Below are 25,388 nucleotides of genomic sequence, written 5' to 3' on the forward strand. Positions count from 1 at the left end.
AAAATCATATTTAATCTGTTTTAATTTGGATTGTAAATAAATTGAATATTTGTGAGTCAATTGAGTCTTTAAGAATTTATTTATATTTATTTAATATATGATTAATTAATTACATATATTTAAATAATTTATTAAATTAAATGAATGAGTTTGAATATATATTTAATTTATTAATATTTATAAATAATATCTATGAATAATTATAAGAAAACTTTTTTAAATGAATATATAATTTAGTTCATTTTGAATTTAGCTTGATTTCGTCCGATTATCGTATTAAATAAATTTGGACATCCAAAAACACGACTCGATTTGGTTTGTTTACAGTCAAAGATTTAACCAATTGGGGAACCAGTTCACTTTGAGCCGATCTGTTTCGGTTTGAATTCCGGCTAATCGGTTCACTTTGAGCTGATCTAGTTCGGCTTAAATCCCTTTTTTTCCCCTTCTATGGCTTTCATTATTCTTCGATTGCTTCTCAATCTTTCCCTTTCCTTGTCCTCTCGCCCAGCCCGATCGAATTAATGCCTCGCCGATGAGCCTCCTCCGTGATCTGGTCGATTCCTTCTCCGGATTCTTCTCCCCCTCAGCTGACCACTCGCCGCCGAGCTCTTCCACCAACGGCGCCACGGATTCCCTTCCCTCCGCCGCGCCTCCCGATGTCGTCGCCGAGCGCGTTGCCCTCAAGCTCAAGGGATACTTCGATCTGGCCAAGGAGGAGATTGACATGGCCGTTCGGGCCGAGGAGTGGGGCCTTGCAGACGACGCCATCGCTCACTACCGAAACGCGCAGCGCGTCATGCTCGAGGCTAAGGCCGTCCGAGTCCCAGATGTCCTCTCTTTGAGGTCGGACATTCTACGGGATTTATTGGTCCGATGATATTAAGGGTTTAGGGGGTTTACTGAGCCCGAGCTGATGTTTTGCTGTTGCAGGGAGAAGAGCCAGGCTAACACCTATCGGCAAAAGATATCCAAATGGCAGCAGCAGGTCGCGGATAGACTACAGGTGCTATCGCAGAGGACAGGTAATCCTTTTTATGGAAAGCAAATCGATTGTGAATGCTTCTTTCTAGAACATCTTTTCCTTGTTTTCCTAGAAAACTAACTATTTGCTTTTCTTCTTTCGCATGATAAGCTGAGCCGTCCACTAAGGTATGCATCTCCTAGTTGAATTGTGAGTAATTTCTCAACTATGAAGTCAATTTGAATGCATTCAAACACCATCATCACTTATTCGAGTGAACTATATCATTTTCTGGTGCAATTTGAGAGATGGATGCTAGATTCATGTGTCCTGTGACTTATCTAGAGATTTGCAAAGCTGCTATATATTATTTTAGTCCCTTCTCTAGCTTTATATGCTGCTGTTGAGAACTGAATAGGAGTACTTAATATTTTAAATTTTCCTTTCAGGTATTTAAATGTTTTTGCTTGCTAAAATAATCTGGTTTTGAGATACTAAATTGTCACAGGAGTTCTTTGTTTTGTTGTTGGGTTCGACAATAGCTACTGAATATGAATCTCCCATGTTTCCTTTCTCTCAAGTCAATTGTCATTGTATGTAACTTTGTAGCCCTACCCAAGCACTAGTTCAAGCAGACCTACCATGTCTAGGGTTCCTACTGCACGGAAAGCTACAAAAATCTTGCCTAGTCAGAAAAATGGTATTGAAAACTCAAAACCAGTATCCAAAAATCAGGATTCCCGTCTGGTTGAAATGATTAACACTGCAATAGTGGACAGAAGCCCCGCTGTTAAATGGGATGATGTTGGTATGAAATTATCAGATCATAATTAAATTGTATTTTGAAATATTTTCTTTCAAATATATTTTGTAAGTTGGTATATGACCCATTCTTGTTTGATGTGAAGCTGGTCTTGACAAGGCCAAGCAAACTCTTATGGAAATGGTAATTTTACCGACTAAAAGAAGAGACCTTTTTACCGGTCTTCGAAAACCAGCTAGAGGTACATCTTTAGTTGATATTTGCAAACTTTGAATAAGAGGAATCCCTGACTTTCGGATTTTAAATTTGTATATATTAGGTCTTCTCCTCTTTGGTCCACCTGGCAATGGGAAAACAATGCTTGCCAAAGCTGTTGCATCAGAATCAGAAGCAACGTTTTTTAATGTTTCTGCTTCATCTTTAACTTCAAAATGGGTACATGATATTCCCATTTTTAGATTTTTTTTTTAAAAAAAGAGGTTGTATGTATTATTTATCTGGAAAGTTTGATGATACTATCTTCTGTCATTTTCAATTATTGGTGAATTAGGTTGGAGAAGCTGAGAAGCTTGTTCGAACTCTTTTTGAGGTTGCTGTTGCTAGGCAGCCATCTGTAATCTTCATGGATGAAGTGAGTTATTCCATACATTATACACACGCATATATAACATGATAGGTTATTTAAATGCACTTCATCAGTTTTTTTAAAATAAAAATAAAAATAAAACTTGTAATTAGGATTAGAAAGAGTTACTTTATCAAATTAGGGAATTCTTGACAACTATAGCTTAGTATGATGGTAGATGGAAATAAGGCTCGTGGCACACAGATTAGTTTGTTGTTCTTTGTAATTCATGAAAAAAAGATGATTAGGTGGTGAAAAGTTACTAATGAGAGTGTGGAACCATGATAGTGTTCACTTCCATATACGCATGTTGATGTCTTTGCTTATTCTATCTGAAATTCCTGCAGCTATCATACTTCTTGAATTATAGAATCCAATAAGCTATGTCTAAAATCACCTAGGTTTATGAATGTTTAGCATTTGTCTTTTAATTGAGGTTTCAATATAGTTTTTCTCATGAAATAACAATATCATCAGCAAAGTGGATAGTTTCTGAAGCTTCGATATATTTGCCAAAAAGTTTGCCAGTTAAAGTAGCCTAATTACTGAGTATGGATTGGTGTGCTAAAACATCCCTGCTTTTCTTGAAGCTTACATTTAGTAGGTGCATTTTTTTTTTCAAGTTATCACTTTTCTTCTTGATGAATGTTTGGCATAATTCTTTGTTGACTGAGAAAATAATCTGAAGAATTCAGCAGTATGAATCCTTGAAACATAAAATTGCTGAAACCTGGTATTGTGAAGATTCTAAGGTAGGAGGTAGAAATTAAGAAAGCTCAAAAACTTGTATTGCATATCAAAGGTTCTATAATGAGGAAATGCTTCTATACTATTAGTAAATTGGCATGTATCCTTGTTTCCTTCCTGAAGAAGCAGTTAGATGCAAGCAAGTATTCTTGCTACTCCTGAATTGTTTGATTTAAGTATGTGGATAGTGAATAATTTTATTCTTTGTCCTTACCATATGGAACATCAATGTGGCAACTGTTCCTAGAATTAGATTGGAGACTTTTCGAACAATGTTTTTTGATTTTGGATGTTAAACAATATTTCCTTTTTTTTTCATGATCTATGAATTTCATCAATTATTCTCACTAAGAAACATGTTTATGTCCTTAGGGGCTATTGCCTATTTTTTCTCATATGAAAAGTTAAGATTAATCTGATTGAGTTTGCATTTTTCATTCTGAAGATAGACAGTGTTTTGTCCAATAGAGTTGCTAATGAGAATGATGCAAGTAGAAGGCTGAAGTCAGAGTTCCTTGTCCAGTTTGATGGGGTGACTTCAAATCAGAATGATTTGGTAATCGTGATTGGTGAGGACATGCCCCTCAATTTTAGGTTAACATACATATTTTGTTAAGTCATATCTGATTTAGCTTTATATACTTTGCACATATATTGTGTTCTGAGGTTAAATATTTTTGCAGGTGCAACTAATAAGCCTCAGGAATTAGATGATGCTGTTCTACGTAGGCTGGTGGGTAAAATATTAAGACTTGACATGCCTAGAATAAATTTGTTACATGGGTTTATATTCTTCTAGGACTTTCTTCTTATTGCTTTTATGTTTAGTTTAACTTAAAATCTATGTCAGGTAGCATATGTTGATAATTGATATATCCTGTAAAAGGGAACCATAGAAAACAAAAGAGGAAACTTGCATCTCATTGTGGTTTCATCATTTGACCTCCTTTTTAATGTTTGCATGGATGCTATCACGACCCTCTGTGATCTCATGCCTTGCTCGATACTGTGACCTGCCATGAATGAGACTATGCTAAGAGTGACCTGAACCATGTGGGGCTTGCCCCGTTTGACACTCATAAATTCTGATACTACCTTATCTTGATATAAATGTTTTAAAAAAGTAGGAAGTGAGAAAGATAGCATAAAACTTTATCTCTATCAGTTTTAGCTTACTACCTGTTAAACCTTAGACAAGTTAGGTTTTTGATAACAAACTGAATATCAAGATATTTTTCCTGCATCTTCTTCCTAATCTGGTGTCTTGGTTGATCTCAGCACTTAGACAATACCATTCTTATCATTGACTAAAAATCAATATGGGAAACTAGCACTTTAAATTGTGGAACGTCCTGTGGTACGTTGACTGAAGAGAATTTCTATTGAATTGGATGCAAGGTAACTATCCTATAGAATTTAGTTATTTTTAGGACAGGATCTAAAGATTGATGGTAACTAGAAAGGTAACTAGACGCTTGCGACTGATGATGAAAGCACACTGTTGAACACAAAGGTCAATTAAAATTAATTGCCTCTCCTTCTCCTGTTGAATTTCAAATACCAATGTATTTGTTGTTTTGTCTCACCACACTAAATTGACAAGGGAATACAGGACTTGTGAGAAAAAAGAAACATTCACTGAATAATTTGAAGTTAAAAAATATTGTGTTTGCAAAGTAGCTTTAGCTGCTTTGCCTATCTGATTACGATATGCTTTTAAATTGTAAATTAACCTTGGGTAGAATTATAGCATGGCTGCACTTTTTACATTCTTTTCCCAAAATGAATATTGGATATTGTGCTTTTACTTTCTCATTAATATCCAATTGATAAATCAGGTTAAGAGAATATACATCCCACTACCAGATGAGAATGTGAGGAAACTTCTCCTCAAGAATCAACTAAAAGGAAGAGCATATTCCTTGCCAAGTAAGCATAAAATGCCTGTTTCCATAACATCATCATATATATATATACAATTGATCTTTTGTCCAATCTTAATGCTTAATTTACACTACAGGTGGCGATCTGGAAAAACTTGCCAGAATTACAGATGGTATAATATCTTTTCCCATTTCATGCATAATGAAATACTTGTCCTTTTTCACTTAATTGTATGGTTATATACATTCAGGGTATTCTGGGAGTGATTTACAAGCCTTGTGTGAAGAAGCTGCCATGATGCCCATCAGAGAGTTGGATCCTCAGAATATTCTTACTATAAGTGCTAGCCAGGTGAACATCAACCTTCCTATAAAGCCATCTTTTACATTTTAGTTAGTGTTTACAAGTTACATAAGTTCATTTTGAGTTATATGTATGTGTCAACATAGTTATCGAGCCATGTTTATGTGAATCTTATCCTAACTGTTCGTGTTAGATTTATGCCTGATTGAACTAATTTGTTTCCACTTCGAGCATTGCTAGTTTATGCATCAATACTACTACGAAACTATTAATCCTGAACACTATCAAGTTGATTTGTTCATGAAGGCATAAAAAAATGTGTGATCTCCTACTGACGTTATGCTTTCTTAGTGTCCGCATCTGAAATATCACGTCGGGTATGCAAAAGAAGTGCTATGTTGTTTATTTGATGATAACCAATCTCTCTACTAATTCTGGCTTCTCTCGTAATGTGCATAAACTAACTCTTCCTATGAGGGTGACGAACTCTTTGCTGAACATAATTCTATAGAGGACCCCGTTGTAGAGATTTATATGTTGTTTGTCAAATCATATTTCATCATTAACCATTAGTCCTGTTGTATTATACGATCTCAGAATATATTAATGGGCGATATGAATCTCGGTTTCATTTGTAGTATACAGTTCGCAACACGGTACCATCATGAATGTAACAATGTGATATGCATTTATGTTTATATTGACTAGAATAATTTGATTTATGATATAATTAAGATGGCACAAACACAAACTGCTGCCCTATATGTTTAGCTTGTTTGATGGATAAACATTAGAATTCTAAATCCTAATGTTTTTTTTTTTTCTAAATTATTACTTTTATTTAATCACCTTTGAATTCAGGTGAGGCCATTAAGATTCGGAGATTTTCAGAAAGCAATGGTAGTGATCAGACCAAGCTTACAGAAGAGCAAGTGGGAGGAGCTGCAGCGATGGAATGAAGAATTCGGTTCAAATTGATTTACCATCATATGCACCATGCTCAGCCCTAAACACTCTTTAACATTTATCGAAAATAACAAGTCTGGGATGTGTCTACTACAATTGCATATATTTCTTCGATGTAAATAACAAAACATTGATAATAAATGAATCATGAACTGTGAAAGTTGGGATATATATATATATATATATATATATATATATATATATATATATATGATAAATTTTATTGGCTCAAATTCATTATAATTTAACTCTTAAATTTTAAAATTTTAAATTTTAAATACATATAATATATCTCAAAATAAAATTAAAAAAATTAGTGAGATGAATATAGGCGTCTGTCATTCATGCACATGTACCGATTCTTGTACGGGTGTCTGGATCAATTTCAGACATCCGAAGTCAATACCGGATAAATTCGCAGACCTTCCAAAGGTCTATATCATATCAAAATATTATATATATAACTGATATTTTTTCAGTTTCAAAAATCTGTAAAATGTTTTAATTTGGTTTGAAAACAACTTAAAATTTTCAATTTAATTCAGTTCAAAAGAATAAATTAAAAACTAATATTATTAATTAAAATTAATTTATAACTAATAACAAAAATTATTAAAATTTAAGTAAATTAGGAAATAAAAAATTCATCTAAATTTAAATAGTTTTGTTTGATTATAACAGTTTATATAAATTTAAACTGAAATTAAATTAAAATTGTCAATTTTATCTGGTAAGTAAACCAAAACTAAAACGACAAATCTCATATCTAAAAATAATAATAATAATTTCAGCCAGTCTCATTGACTATTTCTAAATGACTGACCTGACTCATAGAACGACCACCAGGATAAATCCAAAAGCAAACGTAGTGGTCAGTCCAGACACCCAACATCTTTTGATTACATGTTCCATTTGGAAAAAGATTCTTGTAAATATATCATAAATAGGGATCAAACCGTGAATATCTGGGTGACAACCTGAGTGCCTTTCTAGGGACACTAATCCTGTGTCTAAAAATCATATAAATGTAAAAAAAAAAAGAGCAAGTATCATAAACATGCACAATCTTTGGAAGCTGTTGAACTGTACAACTTGGGTATGCAACAGACATCCAATGAAGAATTAACCTCTTGAGTTTGAGTTTGCAATTGATCTCCCACAACAAACTCGTACACCTTACCATCTACTTCAATCGAACTGCATCCGGGAAGCTTTTTCATATTTTTCTCCCTCATCAACATCCTCAACTTCCACGCATCACCCCACAACCCTACACCGGCGTAGAGATTCGACAGGAGCACATATGAACTCGAGTTCCAAATCCTCTCTCCGGTTAAACATTGCACCAGCTTTTGGCCCATGTCAAGGTCTCGGTGGTTCCTACAAGCACTGAGCAATGACCTCCACACCACATCATTTGGCTCCATCGGCATACTTCGAATCAAACCCAATGCCTCCTCCAATTTCCCTGCTCGGCTGAGGATGTCCACCATGCATCCATAATGCTGGACTTTTGGCTCCAAGCCATGTTCTTTTTGCATCCTCTCAAAACACATTAGCCCTTCGTCCACCATCCCCGCATGACTACAAGCACTCAAAACTGCAATGAATGTTATATCATCAGGCTTCAGCAATCGTCTCTCCATCTCCCGAAAGAGTTCGAGAGCCAAATTGCCGTGTCCGTGACAAGCAAAACCACTGATCATTGCATTCCAATGGTCCACACTGTTCGCCGAAATGTCAAACACCTTCAGCGCGTCATCTAGTCGACCGCATTTGGAGTACATATCGATCAGAGCAACCCCTAGGTTACCATCCATCGACAAGTTGCTCCTCTTAATGTACTCATGAATGGATATTCCATCATTGATGCGTCCTAGTTCAGTGAGCGCCGTGAGAACAATCGCTAGAGTGGTATTGTCTGGAGCAGCATTGTCTTTGCCTCGCATATTTGCAAAGAGATTCAAAGCTTCCCTGGAGAGCCCATTCTTGACATAGCCATCCATCATGGTGTTCCATGTGATCAAGTCTTTCTCAGCCATCGCCTCAAAGAGTTTCTTGGCATAGTCAATTCTTCCGAGTCCCATGTAGCCGTTAATCATGGTGGTGCAAGATATGACATCCCTTTCAGGCATTTTCTCAAACATGTCCTCAGCGTCTACTACTCTACCACACTTCACATACCCATCGATCATCAAGTTCCAGGAAACCATATCTCTCGCAGGCATTGAGTCGAACAGTTGGCGAGCAGCGTCAATGTTCTGAACAGACACAGTGTATCCACTGAGCATGGTGTTCCAGGTTACAACATTCTTCCTTCGACTGTCCATTTCGTCGAACAGCTCCTCCGCAGCGGACATCTTTGCCTCCTTGACGTACCCATTGATCATCGAGTTCCAAGCGACTGCGTCCCTCTCGAGCACTCTGTCGAACACCTTTCGGGCAGTGTGGGGCAGCCCGCACTTGGAGTAGAACGCAATCAAGCCGTTCTGGAGGTAAGGGTTGGAGGCGAGGCCGCTCTTTAGCAGAAGGCCATGGATCTGGGAGCCTTCTAGAAGACGCGAGATGCGGGAGCAGGTGGTGAGGGCGAGCGAGAAGGCGAACTCGTCGGCGGCGACGCTGTCGAAGAGCATGAGTGCGAAGGCGAGGAGGGCTTCGCGGGGATGGCTGCCGCGGGAGGAGGAGCCGATGAGGGCGTTCCAGAGGAAGCGGCGGTCGGTAAAGGGGAGGGAGAAGAAGAGGCGGCGGGCGAGGTGGCGCAGGGGAGGGTGAGGGGAGTAGAAGAGGCGGCGGAGGAGTGGCGCGGGGCGGCGGCGGAGTAGGCCGGAGGTGACGAGGCGGGAGTGGAGCTGGCGGGCGTCGCGAGGCGTGCGGCATCGAGGGAGGAAGTCGAGTGCGGCGGTGGCTGCGTCCGGCGGCGAGTGGGAGCACGATAGAAAGAGTGGCATGGCGCTAACCGCTAAGCCGCCGAGGACAACCTCACCCGTTCATCCAGAACGAGTGCCTCTCCCACATATTGTTGTAACGGCCAAAGCATAAATCATCTATTTTCCTTTTCGAAAGAATTTCACTTTGCCCCTAAGAGCCATGTGAAATTCTATATTTACCCCTAAACTTTATTGGGTAAAAATCAAAGGAATGTTTTTTCCTTTTGATTATGAGCGTGCCGGAAAAAAGAAAATTTCCCTATTTTTTTTTCCTTCTCTGTCCATGATGACCGATCACAATAGGGATTTTCTGGTCCGTAATTTGCAGATCAGAAGATGATCCATTGTATGAGGACCATTGATTTAGATGAAGCCCACCTTTAAATTGGTAGGGCTCATCCAAATCAAGGGTCTACAATAGTGGACCATCCCCTGGTCCATAAATTGCGGACCAGAGGATCTGTCCTCGACCGATCATGGCCGATCCTAAGCCCGGATAAAGGAGGAGGATTGTGTTAAGTTGTCAGCCAACATCAAGCTATAACAAATATTCAATGAATGAATCTATTAAACTATTGTGCTAATATTAGGTTGTTCCCCGAAAGAAACGCATTGTAGGGTCAGACTGTAATGTCTTGGCAAGGACCGTTACATCTTCAGAACTCGGGTGTAATGATAAATATGCAAGAGTTCGCGTTACAGGGTCCGACTGTAACCCTTCTTTCCGAGATCCTTGGAAAGAAGCAGATCGTACAAATGAGCAAGATAGTAACAACCTACTATCTTACTGAAGTGAATTACAATGCAAGCTTATAAAAAATATACTGACAGGTAAATGCAGTTGAAGCTTTGGTCGGTACTTCCGGATAGTGTGGCTTGCTGAGCTGATGAAAACTTATAGCACGGGTTGCTTGCAGAACAGAACTTGTGTCAATCAGAGAGTATTACCGAGCCTCAATCCTCGAGCTCCATTTTATAAGTGCCAATGTCATTCGGTCGACCAAACTCGCTCCCTTCCTTCCTGGCTGGAGTCTGACGCTGGCTTGATCTTTTTGCATTTATTGATCTTTAAGGATTCGATCGACCGATCATGCTTTTCAGTCGACCGAACAGATTCTTTCTCTGTTCGTCGTAGATTTCCGAGATCCTCTTTTAAGGCTGCATTTATTGTTGATTGGTTCGGTCGACCGATCTGGCCTTTTTCCATGTCTTGTGTTGAGTCACCACGGTTCGGTCGACCGATCTTACTGTTCGGTCGACTGATCAATGCTTGATCTGACTCGGACTCTGTTCTGGTCTGATCTGAATATTGTACTGGTTTTCCCTTGTTCGGTCGACCGATTCTCCGATTCAGTCGACCGATCCTGCCAAACCTGCAAAACAGTGTTAGACAGTAAACCTGCAAAACAAATGTTAGCACAACAATATAATAATGCATGAGTAATGTCGGACAGTAGAACTGCCTTGATCTCAACTTGGAAACCTTCCCGGTTTCTTCAGTTGGATTAGCGATCTTAGGTTGTTCGTTTCAGGAACCCGACCTCACTATCGCTCCTCCAGTTGTTTACCTTAACTTACCTGCCAAACATGATCCTCCAGACATGTTTGGACTTTGCCTGCTCAGTGTCTGATCACCTGATCCACTAAGACCTTTCCTGCAATACTATATTAGCCAACAACAATAATAGCAATACAGAATATAATAGTAAACCCAATCCTAGATTTACCGAGATTCGCTGGTCCGGTCGACTGCGCGCAGTCGACCGGAAACCATCCGATCAACCTTGCTTGGAATTCACTCCTCCAAGACTTCTCGTTACCTAAGGTTACCGACCCATAGGATTTTCACCACCTGACTTCACTCACCTAGACTCAGTATTCGGCTACCAAGGGATCAGGTCCTCCAAACCTATCCACCTGGCTTCCACGATATACCGAGATTTCCCTTGCCTCAGTATTTGGCTACCCAGGGATCAGGTCCTCCAGACCTATCTACTTGGCTTCCACGATATACCGAGATATCCCTAGCCTCCAACTAGGACTTCCCTTGCCTAGCCTACAACTAGGACTTCCCTAAATCAAGCTCCATACTTAAACATACTTAAACATATTTGTCTGTCATTAAAATCATAGAGGTCGATTGCACCAACAAGGTCTAGATTCGAATATTATAAAAACAACAGAATTTTTTTTTTATCAAACTATGATAAAGCAAGCAGTCACCTTAAGGGGATTGTTTTTAATGAAATAAAATTTATCTCTTCTACATCTTATAAATAAAAAATGCAAGACAGAAACATCTTAATCTAAAAAAAACAAAATAATTACATCCTTACATCTCTTGCCCTCTTCAAGAAGAAACTTTTTGCATTCAGCATATTTCTCCTGAAATGCATACCTGCAATCAAATTCCTACAAAAACTTACTATTTCCTTATTTATGGATAGGACAGCTCTAATCAAATTAATCGACATCCAATTAATTATTACAAATTTTGGTGAAGCCCCTTATTTTCTTTATTCAACTGTTCTATTAAGTCCGCCACAGCTACAAGAGAGCAAAAATGTCAAGCGCATGAATCTTATGCTATATAAAAGATCATTCTCTAAATATGACTTAATTGTTTGGGCAACTATATAAACCATACCAGATTGATAACTTCTCAACTCAGCATCTCTGGCATGGTTCCACTCTTCCTCATCTGAGATCTTCCTTTTCTGAGGATTGTGAAGAAAAATCACAAAAAAAAAACCAATTTAGAGAATTTAAATGGAGCACTAGAAGGGGGGAAGTACCTTCAAATTCTTGTATTTTTCATACAGTTTGAAATTGAGTGATTCCATCTGCATTAAGGAAATCAAAAGCACTTAAGTACTGTGCATATGATCATGAATACACGTGGTCAAGAAGACAAAATCGCACAGAATCTAAGACTAGTTAGCTTCAAAGACCTCTTTTCATCTTGCTCCATTGTCCATCAACTATACCATGTTAATTCCTCTTCAAAGACAGATAGCTTCTACCCACCAAACTTAAGGGTGCACACAAACAAGACAAAATGACTTACCCAGAAGCAAACTTCCCAGTTAGATCGTGCAATAATATGGCTGGAAGTCTCCAATTTGCATAGATAAATTTGTGGATGTCAAAAGCACCACTAGAAATACAACTGCTGTATTAACAGAAATACTCCGGATAAAACCATACCATCATAAATTATGAACCAAATGCCAGTCCTTAGAACTTTTGTATATCAGGCAAGATATCGATACAGAACCTTAAGTTTGAATGCTACTGTGCAAACTTTCAGCTTGATAAAGGTATTTTTTACCATATCACCCAGAAGGACCTCAATCATACAGTTACTCACATTTCTCCCATGGAACACACAACAATCAAATACAAACCACCTCACAGGAATCTAGCTATGTTGGTTATGGATCATATGGGGAGCACAAAACCAGAAAATCTTTAGTTATTTTTTTTTTCAAAAAAAGCCAAATCTATCCATTTAATCTCATAACCGACAGGTACCCAAACTAGACTCCAAAATAACAATCTAAAATGATTACAAAATAGAATAAAATTTTGAAAATTCAAACAACAATTAACCATAGCGACAATTTGGCAATTAATCATAATTAACGATCATCAACACCAGTAATTCTATATAAAACAGCACTTTGATGGAAACCAATTTTAAAAAATAAAATTAATCATAGCAAGTCCAATATCAATTTTCTTAACGTAATAAATATGACACTTAGGAAACAGGAAGTAGTACAAATCTTCAAAAAGGAAAGATTTTGTTATACCTTAGCATCTGCGACAAGTTTGGTCGCCACCTGCTCCTTTCATCCCGCTTCTTAAGGCGAGATAGGGAACGCGGCGAAGATTTCTTGAGGAGAAAAATGATGATATGTTCGATTCAGGTTTTTCTAGGAGGAAGATGAGGTCGCCAGCGGCAGCGCGACGGTGAAGATTAGATTAGGGCTGGCGAGGCGACGGTGAGAGAGAGAACCGGAGAATGGGCGGGGATTTTTCATTTTCGAAAAATGATTGGATTTTTATTTCTGCAATTGCCTAAAAGGCCCCTGTTTTTTGTTTCTAGCCCATTTTATTTTTGTAAATTACCCATTTAAGCTCTTCGTTCTTGAAAGTCTCTTTTTTCGCCAAATTATTTTTGTTAAAAAATATATTTTATCACTTAATAAATTTAATAATAAGTTAAATAAATATTAGAATAAATGTAGCACAAGGAACTCAATAGTTTTTTTTATAATTCATATTATGAGGAACTTTTATCTAATATATATATATATATACATAATATTATTATTATTATATATATATATATATAATAATAATAATAGATCGATTATTATTATTATTATTATTATTAAAACTGAATTATTTAGATCGATTAATGAGTTTTAACAAAAGAAGTTTGACCTAGTCCCCCACTTCCATCGGATATCGCAAGGGCCAAGGAGAAGCTCGATTTGCTGCCATCGCTTCTATTCCGAGCTTTGTCGGCGGTGGAGCTGACAGGGGGAGGTGATGGTGTTCTTCTGGCTCACCGCCTTCTTCCTCCTCATCATCCTTATCGTTCTCGTCATTTACCAGGTGCGCTCTCCTTCTTTCCCTAATAATGATTAATGGTCGACAAATTGCATTTTTTTCCCCTTCCCTAAATCCATTGGAGGTTCATGCCCTATCTCATTCAACCGTTTGAGAGAAGAAAAAGCTGGTCTTTTTAGTTCTTTGTCCTTTCTCGAGTTGGAACTGGTGAAGCTCCGGTTTGGATGGCTCATTTTCACTTTCTAGCTCTGCTGACTACAATAATTTAATTTTTTGAGGCCCCTAGTCTTCTTTGGTTGTGTTCCGGAAGCTGGAAATGGATGTTATTCTACTTTGGTTGGAACCGGTGGTTTCATCAAGTTTTGTTTCAGATAGCTGTCTATTAGAGTGATTTCTAGTCTTTAATCTCAAATTTATTTTCCATAATGGATAGAAAATTGTTTTTGTGATGAGGATCTTCGATTAGAATGGCATTATGGGGTTAGAATTTCTCTTTCATACATTATTTTGTTGAAAAAAAAAATTAACCCTTGATAAAATTTCAAGTTGTTAGTTCATGTTGCCTCTCAATCTCAAGCAGAATTGAATCTTGAATTTAAAGAAATTCACCACATTATTTGTTTCATTTGGATAGATTCATTCTTATGGCCTTTCCTGACAATTGTATGGCATATATTTATGATTTTGGACGAATGGCCAACTGAGTCATGTTGTTGCATGTTCTGGACATGGCTAGCCTGGAAATGCTTGGGCCGTTTGGCTGAGTATGTATTATCCTCTGACTCTTTTCAAATTTAACCTCCTAATTTCTTTAACGTGAGGTTTACTTTGGTGAAAATATAAGAGCAAAGGGAAAAGGAAAGGGAAAAGATAACAGAATTGTACATGGATTGTCGATGACTCATGTAAATGCTTTGCATTGCCTCCCTTTCTCCCTCCATAGTTATCCATCCAAGTAAGCCCAGCCTAAAGAAGAACTAAGTTCCTCCTCTAAAGATGTTGAAATTTAGAATTTCTAGGTCAGATTCGTGATTTATCCATGCATTATATGATTTTATGTTAGGGAAAGAAAAACATTGATAAGCTTTTTTCATGAATCAAACGCCATTTTGATTATTGGCTAAGATGTATAAGATAGACAAATAATTTTCTTCTTGAGGGAAAAAGAATCATTTTCATTTTACGAGTCTTTTTCTTTTGTTTGGAGGCTCATAACAAATTCCTTACCTTCAAAAAGGGTATTAGTTTTTTTTGTTTTTTGACTATATGTCATTTTATTTTGTATTTATCTAATTTAGATTTGGTGTTACTGAAAAAAAAAATTGTTCAAGAACATTTCTCATTGATTTTAAGAATAGTTTCCTCATTTGGTATTTGTTGTCCTATCTGCTCATATAACCAAGAAAAACATGTATTCTCCTCCCATTAGATGGGGCCTTAGTGAATAAATCTGACTTAAACAATCAAGTATATACTTCATCTTGAATATCTTCTCTATAAGCTCCTATCTTCTCTTTTTATATTTAGATATTATTTACTGAGGATACGGTGACATGAGGTTCATTAACAGATTAGTTGAGAAGTCTTGTTGCAGTGTGCTTTGACTTATTAGTTCAATCTTCCATTTTATCGGAGAGATGATGATGACTTTGTCAACGTGTTAGTGAGCTGTCTTTAGACACTTTATTTTTATGATTATTATTATTGGTATGCAGGATGCCTTAGGCTTTATTAAAATTGAAACTGATCAATTCAAGCAGATGAGATAGAGGATTCCGTAGTAGAAGAGCTCCCTTTAGGAGGGGAATAAACATGTTGTGATTCCAATTTCTGAGGGGATGATGTGAAAAAGGAATAAGAGGAACTACTTTGAAGGGCTTCTTTAGCCAACCAATCACACATTTTTATATTGAAAGACATTGCTTGCTCTGGCTTTCCATTGTAATTTCTTATTGTCCTACCAAGTTAAGTAGCATTCTTGCTACATAATCATCTATTGGTTTAACTCACCTTTTCATGCCACCTGAAACTCTTTTTTCTGTTATCCTTGTAAATTGTTTGCATTGTGTTTTGCAGCTCATGTGCTTGGCTGACCTAGAATTTGATTATATCAATCCTTATGATTCAGCCTCACGAATAAATAAAGTGATATATCCAGAGTTTGGTTTGCAAGCGGCCTTGTGCCTGCTCTTTCTCTTGTCGGGAAATTGGTGGATGATTTTGCTTTCTGCTCCATACCTTTATTACAACGTGAGATTGTAAGTTTCTGGTTGCTCACTAATACTTTCATGACCAGCTACACATTTTAGAAGGAAGCAATACTCTTAATTTATTGGCAGGCATTTCTTACAGCCAACCTTGATTATCTTCTAGTGCTGTATGAAAGCCATTTTTGTACAGATTGAAACACGCACATATGTGACCATGTATATAATACACTCTGGAAAAAAAATCCCCCAAAACATTTCATCAGTGATATTTGTAATTGAGACCAATATCAAACTCAAATCAAATCTACTTTGTTGCTAATTATCCTTAGGCAGACTGTAGTACGTTGCTCGTTGCTTTCAAAAAGTAGTTCAGACAGATTTGAGTCGCATTTGCAAATTTCATTCGTATAGGAATAGTAGTGTAAGTACAATAAACAAATATATGACAGATATATCTGGAAATATACATCCTTTGTGCTGCTCAACAACTAATCCATTTGACATTGAAGACATGTAGTACACATTTTCCAATAAGATTTTTGGTGTATATCTTGTCAAGATGTGATATCAAATACCCACAAGGAGAGAAAATCAATAAGTCATGCATCTCAACATTTAGCACTATAAGCCTTTTCAAAGAAAAACTTCTCCTCTTGCTTGATAAATAAAACTGTGAAAGCTAAGAAGAATTCCCATTTGAAGATATTGAGTCACATTTTAGATAAACAAGAAAATATTTGGAGGATGACAAATCTAGAAGGATCATGCAATGCCAAGCTTTGTGTCTCATGACTATTGCCATGCTCTCTTTGGTAGAATTGTTGCTGTTAGCCATCACATGTTAGATAAACTGTGGCTTTGTTTGAAGTTGACTTATTGTTCATCTGGTCACTATTTTATATACAACTGTGGTTTAGTTTGAAGTTGATTTATTTTTGCAGTTGGATACGATACATTGTCCAAACTACTCAGTTTACACAAAACCCTGGACCATAAGAAGTAGATTCATATGTGAAACTGAACATAATGTCTTTTCTGCTATTTGGTAAAATCTACTTGCAGGTACCAGCGGCGGCGACATCTGATAGACGTAACAGAGATCTTTAACCAGCTCAACCAAGAAAAGAAAATACGCCTCTTCAAGCTAGTCAACCTTGTTATCCTTCTCTTCTTGTCATTATTCTGGTAAATATACTCATTGCGTAGGCTAGAGTATTATTCTCCCAGTTTAATCTAATAGTTGCTGTTGTTTTACAAACGTGTAGGATGATTTATAGCATAATTGAAGATGACGAATAGTTGCTGACACTCTGAGCTTCCACTTCTTGTTACATCGTCTGGTATTCAGTGTTAGTTACCTTGATTGTGGTTGCCACCAGTGTACTGTATGCTGACATAAGTTGTGTAAGTGTACATGGTGTTCTGTCCCTCATTTCAGTAATGTGATTTGTTGGAGATATTGTGATCATTGTCAACCAAAATAGAGGCCAGCTCTCAGTTGGTTTCTTATCTTCTTCGGAAAAAATTATGCACATGTAAACTTATCAATGTGATGATCTTGTGAGGGTGGTGCCACAATACTTTGTAAACTAAAGAGTATTTATTCTGGTAATCTACCCTGTGATTGGAAATAAAATCTCAACTTATTGTTAATTAACTAAAACGATCTGTTTGCCACAGCAACTTTATCACGTTATTTCGGGATTCTTTTACAGAAACAGAAAAACAATCTTTAGACATAGCAAATTCCCAACCTTTTGGAGAATTGTTCTAATTGATCAACATTTAATTCAAATATCAACCTTGAAAAGAGTTTCACAAATGAGAGAGATACAATTACATTTGTAGGGCATTAGCAATGGATCTGGCAAGGCTAACCTCAAATGGAGGCTTATTGCCTATGGCTTTCACTGTGAGAGGGCATGAGTGTTATCTAGAAATGACTGAAAAAGAAAACACTTGAACAGAAGCAATGACAATAATGTAAACAACCCCTTGATGAAGTTGTCACAAACCAATTTTATTGTGCAAAAATCTCTCACGATGAGTGATATAAGCACTAAAAGCTTATAGTAAGTCGATGATTTAGCAAGTGACGACTATAATAGAGGTTAGTCGTTACATGAAGCTATTATACTGGTCTAAGGCATGCGTTCTAAGGGTCTCACCATTACCATAAAAATTCCTCCTTTGGCCTACTTAGTTTGAGATATGCAATAGATAGAATCATTCCTCTTCAAAACTCATATCGTTCACGAGGAGTATTCATATAGATCTCCAATGTGCTTTATCCCTTGCGAGGAAATCTTTTGAACCCCACCTACGCGCATATACTGTTGGGTGCACAAACCATTAACTGCATTCAAGGGTTGCTGCTGTTTGCCTTCTTCTCCTTGAGACGATGGTAAATCCTTCAGTGTCCGGGCTTTTAATTTTCTCTGCACATTCCAGTGATCCATGAGTATGGAGTTGAGAAACATGACCTGGGTTAGCTACACTACTGGTACTCCCTGTATCTGTGCTATCATTATTAAGTGTGTTTACAGTTGTTTGATCTTCCACTAGGGACCTAAAACGATCCCCTATGGACTTAAAATGAAGCTGAACAGAATCTGTCTTGCCAGCTCAGTCCTCTGCAAAATCCCTGAACTCTCTTTCATTCTATATATGTTTCCTTTGCAAACTCAGTCCTCTATGAAGTTGAGTCCCCGCTGAATTTATCAGTTTCTTCTGCTTTGGTATCTGCTTCAAGGGCCTTAAGGAGTGATTTATTTGTATGGTCTCCACTGTTTGGGCTTGCTGCTGTCAGATATTTTGACATATGAGTTATGGTTGGTAGCTTTGGTGCCGATGGCAAACTTTTCTTAGAACCAGGACTTGCAATGCTTTCTGACTGTGAGTTGTTTAATGTTGCTTTGGAAGCATTTTCCCTTTTGGAGTTAAAACCTTTTCTCCTTGTGAGATTGCCTCTTGCCAGCCTTCAGCAGATTCGATAGGAGATACTGTAATATCCTGTCTGACCTCACTGAGGACTCCACTATTATGTTTCTCACCAAATGATTCTCATCTGTATTTCTCACTTGATTCAATTCTTCTTTTATAGAATCAAGGCGTGAAAATTCTCCCATCACTTCAAGCATCATCTAAGATGATTTTGATGGATTGTTCACGACTGGATCTGCTGTTCTGCATCAGTTAATGTGAATAACCCACTGAGAATAGATCAATAAAGATAAATAGATAGGATACTGAAGAAAGAGGATAACGGACTCACCATGATCAATAAAGTTCAATGGTTATCTCAGAGAAGCAATGATAGATTTTTACCCGACAGATTTAACTATTCATTTGACTTGCAATATATTTCCTAATGCATCTAAGTGGAGTTTCATATGTGTATGCCTTGTTTTTTTTAAAAAATAATCCAGGTGTTTTCCATACATTACCGCTTGATTAATCTAGGAGATGGACGGCCCTCTCTTAGTTCGGCCACCGAGAACATTCGGAAATGCTTGCAGCACTGCAGTTACCTCTGCAGTCCAATCCATCACTGTTGGATTGCCCGGACCCCGAACTGGACACTTCGGTTATTGGCGAGAAACACAGGAGATAAAGGAGGTAACACAAGGCTGGACTCTCAACTCATCACTCAACAGATCCATCAAAGAATTTTTAGAGGGATACAAGAAGATAACTCTTCTCATAAGCTTAAAAACTCAGGAGCATTTGATTTAGAAGAATAGGAATGGGGAATGAGTAGGGGTGTAATCGAGCCGAGCCGAGCCGAGCCGAATTCTTGGATGTTTGAGTTTGGCTCGTTTATAATCGAGCTGAGCTCGAGCTTTATTTAACGAATATATTCATGGCTCACGAGTTTATTCAAACCTAAACGAGCTTAATAAATATGAATTATAAATTTAAATATTCATTAAAAATTAAATTATATATTTTAAAAAAATTATAATATTCTTGTTAAAATTTATAATTTTATTTTAATAAATAAATTTAATATATTTGCCTATGTTTTTCATAAGTAGAGTATAAAATCTATAAATTCAATATCAAAACTATTATTTTTTTTATTTAAAAGTTGATTTATGAGCTTAACGAACATGTTCACGAGCTAACGAACCGAATATTATGAAGCTTGAGCTTGGTTTGTTTATCTTAACGAGCCTCATTAAACGAGCTCAAACGAGCTTTTATCGAATCGAGCTTCGAATAGCTCACGAGCGGCTTGGCTCATTTACACCCCTAGGAATGAGAATGAAAATCATTGATTGTCATTGTTAATGTTTGAATTATAAGAATAGGAATGCAAATAAGGGAATAAATCCTTGAAATTGAGTAATAACTCATTCCCATGTACCTCCCCTTCAATGAGTCATTACCCTATTTTCATCAATCAAAATATTCTCTTATTCCAAAAATACCCTTCACCTAAAACTAAAATTTTCTCCCTTAATATCAAATATCAAAATATATTTATTTATTTTTTCTTTCATATCACTTCTCTCTCCTTGTTCTCTCTCATCATATTTCATCTCTCATCATTTTATCACACTTTCTCTCTCCTTAATCTCTCCTATCACACTCTCTTTTCTCTTTTTTTCTCATCACACTTTTTCTCTCATCATACTTTCTCTCTCCTCAATCTCTTCCATCGCACTCTCTTCCATCTTTTTCTCTCGTCATATTTTCTCTCTCCTCAATCTCTATTGTCACACTCTCTCCTTTTTTTCCCTCAACACACTTTCTCTCTCATCATACTTTCTCTCTCTTCAATCTCTTCCATCACACTTACTGTTCTCTTTTTTTCTCATCACACTTTCTCTCTCATCATACTTTCTCTCTCACCATATTTTCTCTCTCCTCAATCTCTCTCCTCACACTCTCTCCTCATTTTTCTCATTATATTTTCTCTCTCTTCATCCTCTCCCATCATATTTTCTCTCACATCATATTTTCTCTCTCATCATACTCTCTCCTATCACACTCTCTTTTCTCATTTTCTCTCAGCACAATTCTCTCTCTTCATTCTTTCTCATCACTTTCTCTCTCATGAGACTTTCTCTCTCATCATTCTCTTTCATCATATTTTTCTCTCACATCTAATTTTTTCTCTTATTTTCTTTCAAGGGTAAAAAAAGAAATTTTGATTTATTCCGATAGAAAATATGCAACTAACCAAACATTGCTTTTAAGAGTGATATCCATGCTCATACCCATTCCCATTCCACAATACAATGATTCTCATTCCGATTTCTATTCCTAGGAAAGAACCAAATACCCCCTCAAATATATTTTAATCTTAAAAACTAATCTCCTCATCATAGAGAAAAAGAGCCTTTATAAGTGGACTTGAAACAATCCTCCAAGATCAATCATTAATGAGATTTAGAGTTCCTAAGTCTTTGAAAATGAAAATTGCATTTAACAAGGTAGCATTTAAAGAGATTAAACGGGCCGATTTGTAAGTATCAAAGAGTACATATTCCCGAGTATGGATCTTACAAAGGAGTTAAAGAGTATCTTCAATCCCAAGTGGATCTTCAGTCTCGAATGGATTTTCATTCCCGAGTGGAATTTCTTGGGATGCTTTTTGTGTCAGTCTCCCTTGGTTGGAAAAGATTCATCCTTGAATCGAGATTGGATTGAATATCAACAAATGAAGAAAGGTCTACAACATTGAACATTGTAGAGACACCGTAATCACATGGCAAATCAATTTCATAAGAATTACGGCCAATTCTTTTCAAGATTCAAAAAGGACCATCAGTTCGGGGTTTCAACATGCCATGTTGACCACAAGGGAATCACCCTTTTCTTAAGTAAATCCATGTAATTTCTCCTTCCTTAAAAACCGCTTACCTTGTAATTTGTTTCTAAGAATATCAAATGAACTTTTCCATGTCATTTTCTCTCAGTTGAAAAAATTCATCCTTGAATCAAAATTAGATTCAATACAGGGAGAAAGGTTAGCAACATTAAAAGTTGTGGAAACACCATAACTACTGGACAGCTTAATTTTATGAGCATGATCATCAATCTTATTGCATTGGTGTGATAATCATTTTGAATATCAATTTTGGAACTAATCTTGTATCCAAGAAGTTGATTGAAAAGATTATCGAGTAGGGGGATAGGAGAGCGATTCTTGATAGTAATTTTGTTCATTGTACTATTTGAAAGTGTAAATAAATCGAATCGAGCTGAATATGTAAAACAAACTTAACGCTCGAAATAGGTATATTCGAGTTCGAGGCCGATTCGATGCTCAAAAAATTTAAAATTTTTTATTTGAGTTCGGTTCGAATTAGGACTCGGGTTCAAGTTCGGCTCGAAAGATTCGAATATATTTACGAACTATTTGAATTATTGCTAAAATAACTATTCAAAAGGTTTGAAATTTATTTATTTAATATATATTTAACATATATTAATAAAATATTAAAACTCCCAAGTGGCTCGCGAACAATATAATTTGTGCTCGAGTTCAGCTCGAAAAAAAATTTGAATACGAATCAAATATTTCTTAAGACGACTCAAAAAACACGTGAGCTAGGTCAACTAGTTTGCACCCCTAGTTCTACTACCATGTGCATGTGCTACGCACTATCTTTCTTCAACATCACATCCTAAAATTCTTGGATAAGAGACTGGACTTGAAAATGGACAACATTATTTCTTTAACATAAGTAGCATTGAAGGTATGTCGTACGATCAAAGATTCTCCATGAATTTCATAAATTCTAAAAGGTCCATCAGCTCGAGGCTTCAACTTACATGTTGACCATGAGAATCATACTTTCCTTAGGCTACGTTTAGTAGGATGTAATTTGCCTTGTAATGTAATCCTGATTACATTACAAGGCTGATTATTTTGTTTGGTTTAATTTTAAACTTGTAATGTAATGTAATCTGGATTACAAAAGGTAGTGAAGTTTTGTAATCTAGATTACAAATCAAATATTATGTAATCCGATTACATTACGAGGTCATCGTTTAATCAAAAATTAAATGTCGAATATACCCCTAGTCCACCGTCGCTGCCGCCCACTGTCGTCAGCTGCCGCTGCCCACTGTCGCCGCCCAATGCTGTCGGCCGTCGCCGGCGACCACCGTCGACGACCACCGTCGACGACCACCGCCGCCCGTCGCGAAGACCACCGCCGCCCGCCGCGAAGACCACCGCCGCCCGCCGCCGGCGACCACCGCCGCCCGCCGCCGGCGACCACCGCCGCCGGCGACCACCGCCGCCGGCGACCACCGCCGCCCGCCGCCCCCGTCACTGCGGGCAACTGTCGTCGGCCGCCTCTGCCGTCGTCGCCGGCGGTCATCGCCGTCGTCGATTACCGATGGCGGTCGTCGGCAGAGGAGGCCAACGACGACGGTCGTTGGTTGCCGTAAGCTCCGACAAAGATGCGGCGGTCGTCGGTAGAGGTCGCAGAATATTTTTATCATTTTATAATAATACGAATTACATTACTTATAAAAAATAATGAATACCAAACAAAAGAATGTAATCATCTAATCAAAGATTACATACATTACATTACCAAACGTAGTAATGTAATCAAGATTATATTACATTACCAAACATAATAATGCAATCAAGATTACATTACATTACATTACAAGTAAGATTACATTACACCCAATCAAACGTAGCCTTAAGTAAATTCATACTAATTCTCTTTCCCTGAAAATCTCTTGCCTTGTAATTTGTTTCCAAGAATAGCATATGAATCTTGGAAGATGGCATAAAAATCTGATGGCTTATGAAGTTTTCGTGTCAGTCATGGATCCCTCAACACAATGTTTTCTTCCAAATTAGGCGGCAGCGCTCGTGCATGCTCCGAATATCAAATAATATTGAATTAATCTCACGTGCATAAATTGTTAGGAAATCTCGTTTGAACAATTAAGGTGGAACAAAATGAGCAACATCAACTTATAGAGAGGCGAATTATTTTTTACAACTACAAAAACAAAAAAACAAAAAAAATCTAGAAATTGCTCCTAAAAATCTGATGATACATAGGAGAAAATTACTTACCCTTGAATTCCATTGTTTTTTTACTATCTTTTTCTTTCTCAGTCTCGAAGGCAAACATCGACATTTTCTGAAGCACTCAATTTTCTAGATTCCCCAAAAGATGCATCGTATTTTAATTTTTATTAGAGTATACTTAATTCCCAAAATATTCTTTCCGTCTAATTTAGGTTTAATTAAAATAAAAATTAATTTTACTTATTTAAAAGTGAATCGAATTGAACCGAATTGGATTAAAAAAATAAAAACTTAATTATTTTATTAATGAATTTCATTTTACAAATCTTTAAAAGCTCAATTTTTATAAAAAAATTCATTATTAATATAAACAAATTAAAAAATATTTACAATTTTTTTATTATTTATATCTAATTTTAACTATATATATATATATATATATATATATATATATATATATAGAGTTTTGTTAAAATACGGACCTGCCATGCGAACTCATCCGCGATCTACAAAGTTTGTTATTTTTAATATTTTTTTATTTTTTAAATATAAGATTTTTTTTGTGTTTGTTCGTTCTCGCCACTGCTCACCGCGACTCCTCGCCCGCCGACCATCCTCTCACCGCGCCTCCTCGCCCGCCCGCCGACCATCTACCCACCGCCGGCGGCCTCCGGCCGCCTGGACCCACCCATACTATAGCCCAGGGGGTGAATCCGTCGGGGATCGCCGCATGGATTCCGGCCTCACCCTGCAGCGCGCCACCCTACTCCTCTCCGCCTCCCTCCCGATCGCCTTCCTCTGGTTCAACGCCCGCACCATCCTCCTCCGATGCGGGCAGGACGCGGAGATTGCGACGGCAATGCAGGTGTTCATCGCGGCAGCCTCACCGGATCTCCTCCTCCTGTCCTTACTACACTCGCTCCGCGTCTTCCTCCGCTCCCAGAACATCACCCTCCCAGTCACCTACTGCTCCTCCTTCTGCGTCGCGCTCCATGGCCCACTCATGTACCTTCTCGCCGTTCGCCTCCGCCTCGGCATAGCTGGCGTGGCGGCAGCCATGGTGTGGACCAACCTCAACCTCCTTGTTTGCCTCCACCTCTTCCTCCTCCTCTCTGGCGCATGCCGCGATACGTGTCCCGGCGGTGGAGGTGGCTTCCTCTCCAGCGAATGCTTCCGCGGGTGGCCAGCGCTGCTCTGCCTTGCGACGCCATCTTGCGTCTCCGTCTGCCTAGAATGGTGGTGGTGGGCAGGCGACCGGATTCCGGCGCAGTCGCATCCGGATTCCGGTCGTGATCACGCCGGTGGTGGGTAGATGGCCGGTGGCAGGGCGGGTGGCGGGCATGCGACGAGGCACGGTGAACTGCTTCTCGGTGAAACGAGAACGAACAAAGCAGAAGAAAAAAA

At 37.8% G+C, this 25,388-nt stretch overlaps 5 protein-coding genes across 5 annotated transcripts; 4 read left to right on the forward strand and 1 right to left on the reverse strand.

Moving 5' to 3' along the window:
- The first annotated feature begins 443 nt into the window (after positions 1-443).
- LOC122020092 (spastin-like) lies at positions 444-6,412 on the forward strand. The gene is made up of 13 exons (XM_042577841.1): positions 444-846; positions 934-1,025; positions 1,136-1,152; positions 1,574-1,772; positions 1,873-1,968; positions 2,047-2,162; positions 2,278-2,358; positions 3,545-3,668; positions 3,783-3,832; positions 4,938-5,028; positions 5,120-5,155; positions 5,234-5,334; positions 6,148-6,412. The coding sequence occupies exons 1-13, from the start codon at positions 536-538 to the stop codon at positions 6,262-6,264; spliced, it is 1,431 nt and encodes a 476-aa protein (XP_042433775.1). The 5' UTR covers positions 444-535; the 3' UTR covers positions 6,265-6,412.
- A 585-nt stretch (positions 6,413-6,997) lies between these two features.
- On the reverse strand, positions 6,998-9,276 carry LOC122021893 (pentatricopeptide repeat-containing protein At2g45350, chloroplastic-like). Its single transcript, XM_042580064.1, has one exon. It carries the CDS (start codon positions 9,198-9,200, stop codon positions 7,302-7,304), a length of 1,899 nt encoding a protein of 632 aa, XP_042435998.1. The 5' UTR covers positions 9,201-9,276; the 3' UTR covers positions 6,998-7,301.
- Positions 9,277-13,617: 4,341 nt separating this feature from the next.
- Positions 13,618-17,606, forward strand: LOC122021376 (protein cornichon homolog 4-like). The gene is made up of 4 exons (XM_042579502.1): positions 13,618-13,805; positions 15,837-16,018; positions 17,033-17,155; positions 17,236-17,606. The coding sequence occupies exons 1-4, from the start codon at positions 13,740-13,742 to the stop codon at positions 17,267-17,269; spliced, it is 405 nt and encodes a 134-aa protein (XP_042435436.1). The 5' UTR covers positions 13,618-13,739; the 3' UTR covers positions 17,270-17,606.
- Positions 17,607-23,065: 5,459 nt separating this feature from the next.
- LOC122019045 (non-specific lipid-transfer protein EPAD1-like) lies at positions 23,066-23,380 on the forward strand. The gene has a single exon (XM_042576553.1). It carries the CDS (start codon positions 23,066-23,068, stop codon positions 23,378-23,380), a length of 315 nt encoding a protein of 104 aa, XP_042432487.1.
- Positions 23,381-24,714: 1,334 nt separating this feature from the next.
- Positions 24,715-25,296, forward strand: LOC122019046 (protein DETOXIFICATION 48-like). Its single transcript, XM_042576554.1, has one exon. The coding sequence runs from the start codon at positions 24,715-24,717 to the stop codon at positions 25,294-25,296; it is 582 nt and encodes a 193-aa protein (XP_042432488.1).
- The last annotated feature ends 92 nt before the right edge of the window (positions 25,297-25,388 follow it).

This window comes from Zingiber officinale, chromosome 9A (genome assembly GCF_018446385.1).
Source record: "Zingiber officinale cultivar Zhangliang chromosome 9A, Zo_v1.1, whole genome shotgun sequence".
In the NCBI taxonomy this organism is placed as follows: Eukaryota; Viridiplantae; Streptophyta; class Magnoliopsida; order Zingiberales; family Zingiberaceae; genus Zingiber; species Zingiber officinale.

What these genes read in the sequence shown, in the direction of transcription:
- LOC122021376 (XM_042579502.1), top strand. Translation starts at nt 13,740, where the DNA reads ATGGTGTTCTTCTGGCTCACCGCCTTCTTCCTCCTCATCATCCTTATC. An exon ending in TCGTTCTCGTCATTTACCAG is followed by an intron (nt 13,806 to 15,836) that starts GTGCGCTCTCCT and finishes TGTGTTTTGCAG; the next exon opens with CTCATGTGCTTGGCTGACCT. An exon ending in CTCTTCTTGTCATTATTCTG is followed by an intron (nt 17,156 to 17,235) that starts GTAAATATACTC and finishes ACAAACGTGTAG; the next exon opens with GATGATTTATAGCATAATTG.
- LOC122019045 (XM_042576553.1), top strand. Translation starts at nt 23,066, where the DNA reads ATGCTGTCGGCCGTCGCCGGCGACCACCGTCGACGACCACCGTCGACG.
- LOC122021893 (XM_042580064.1), bottom strand. Translation starts at nt 9,200, where the DNA reads ATGCCACTCTTTCTATCGTGCTCCCACTCGCCGCCGGACGCAGCCACC.
- LOC122019046 (XM_042576554.1), top strand. Translation starts at nt 24,715, where the DNA reads ATGGATTCCGGCCTCACCCTGCAGCGCGCCACCCTACTCCTCTCCGCC.
- LOC122020092 (XM_042577841.1), top strand. Translation starts at nt 536, where the DNA reads ATGAGCCTCCTCCGTGATCTGGTCGATTCCTTCTCCGGATTCTTCTCC. An exon ending in CATCTTTAACTTCAAAATGG is followed by an intron (nt 2,163 to 2,277) that starts GTACATGATATT and finishes TTGGTGAATTAG; the next exon opens with GTTGGAGAAGCTGAGAAGCT. An exon ending in CTGTAATCTTCATGGATGAA is followed by an intron (nt 2,359 to 3,544) that starts GTGAGTTATTCC and finishes TTCATTCTGAAG; the next exon opens with ATAGACAGTGTTTTGTCCAA.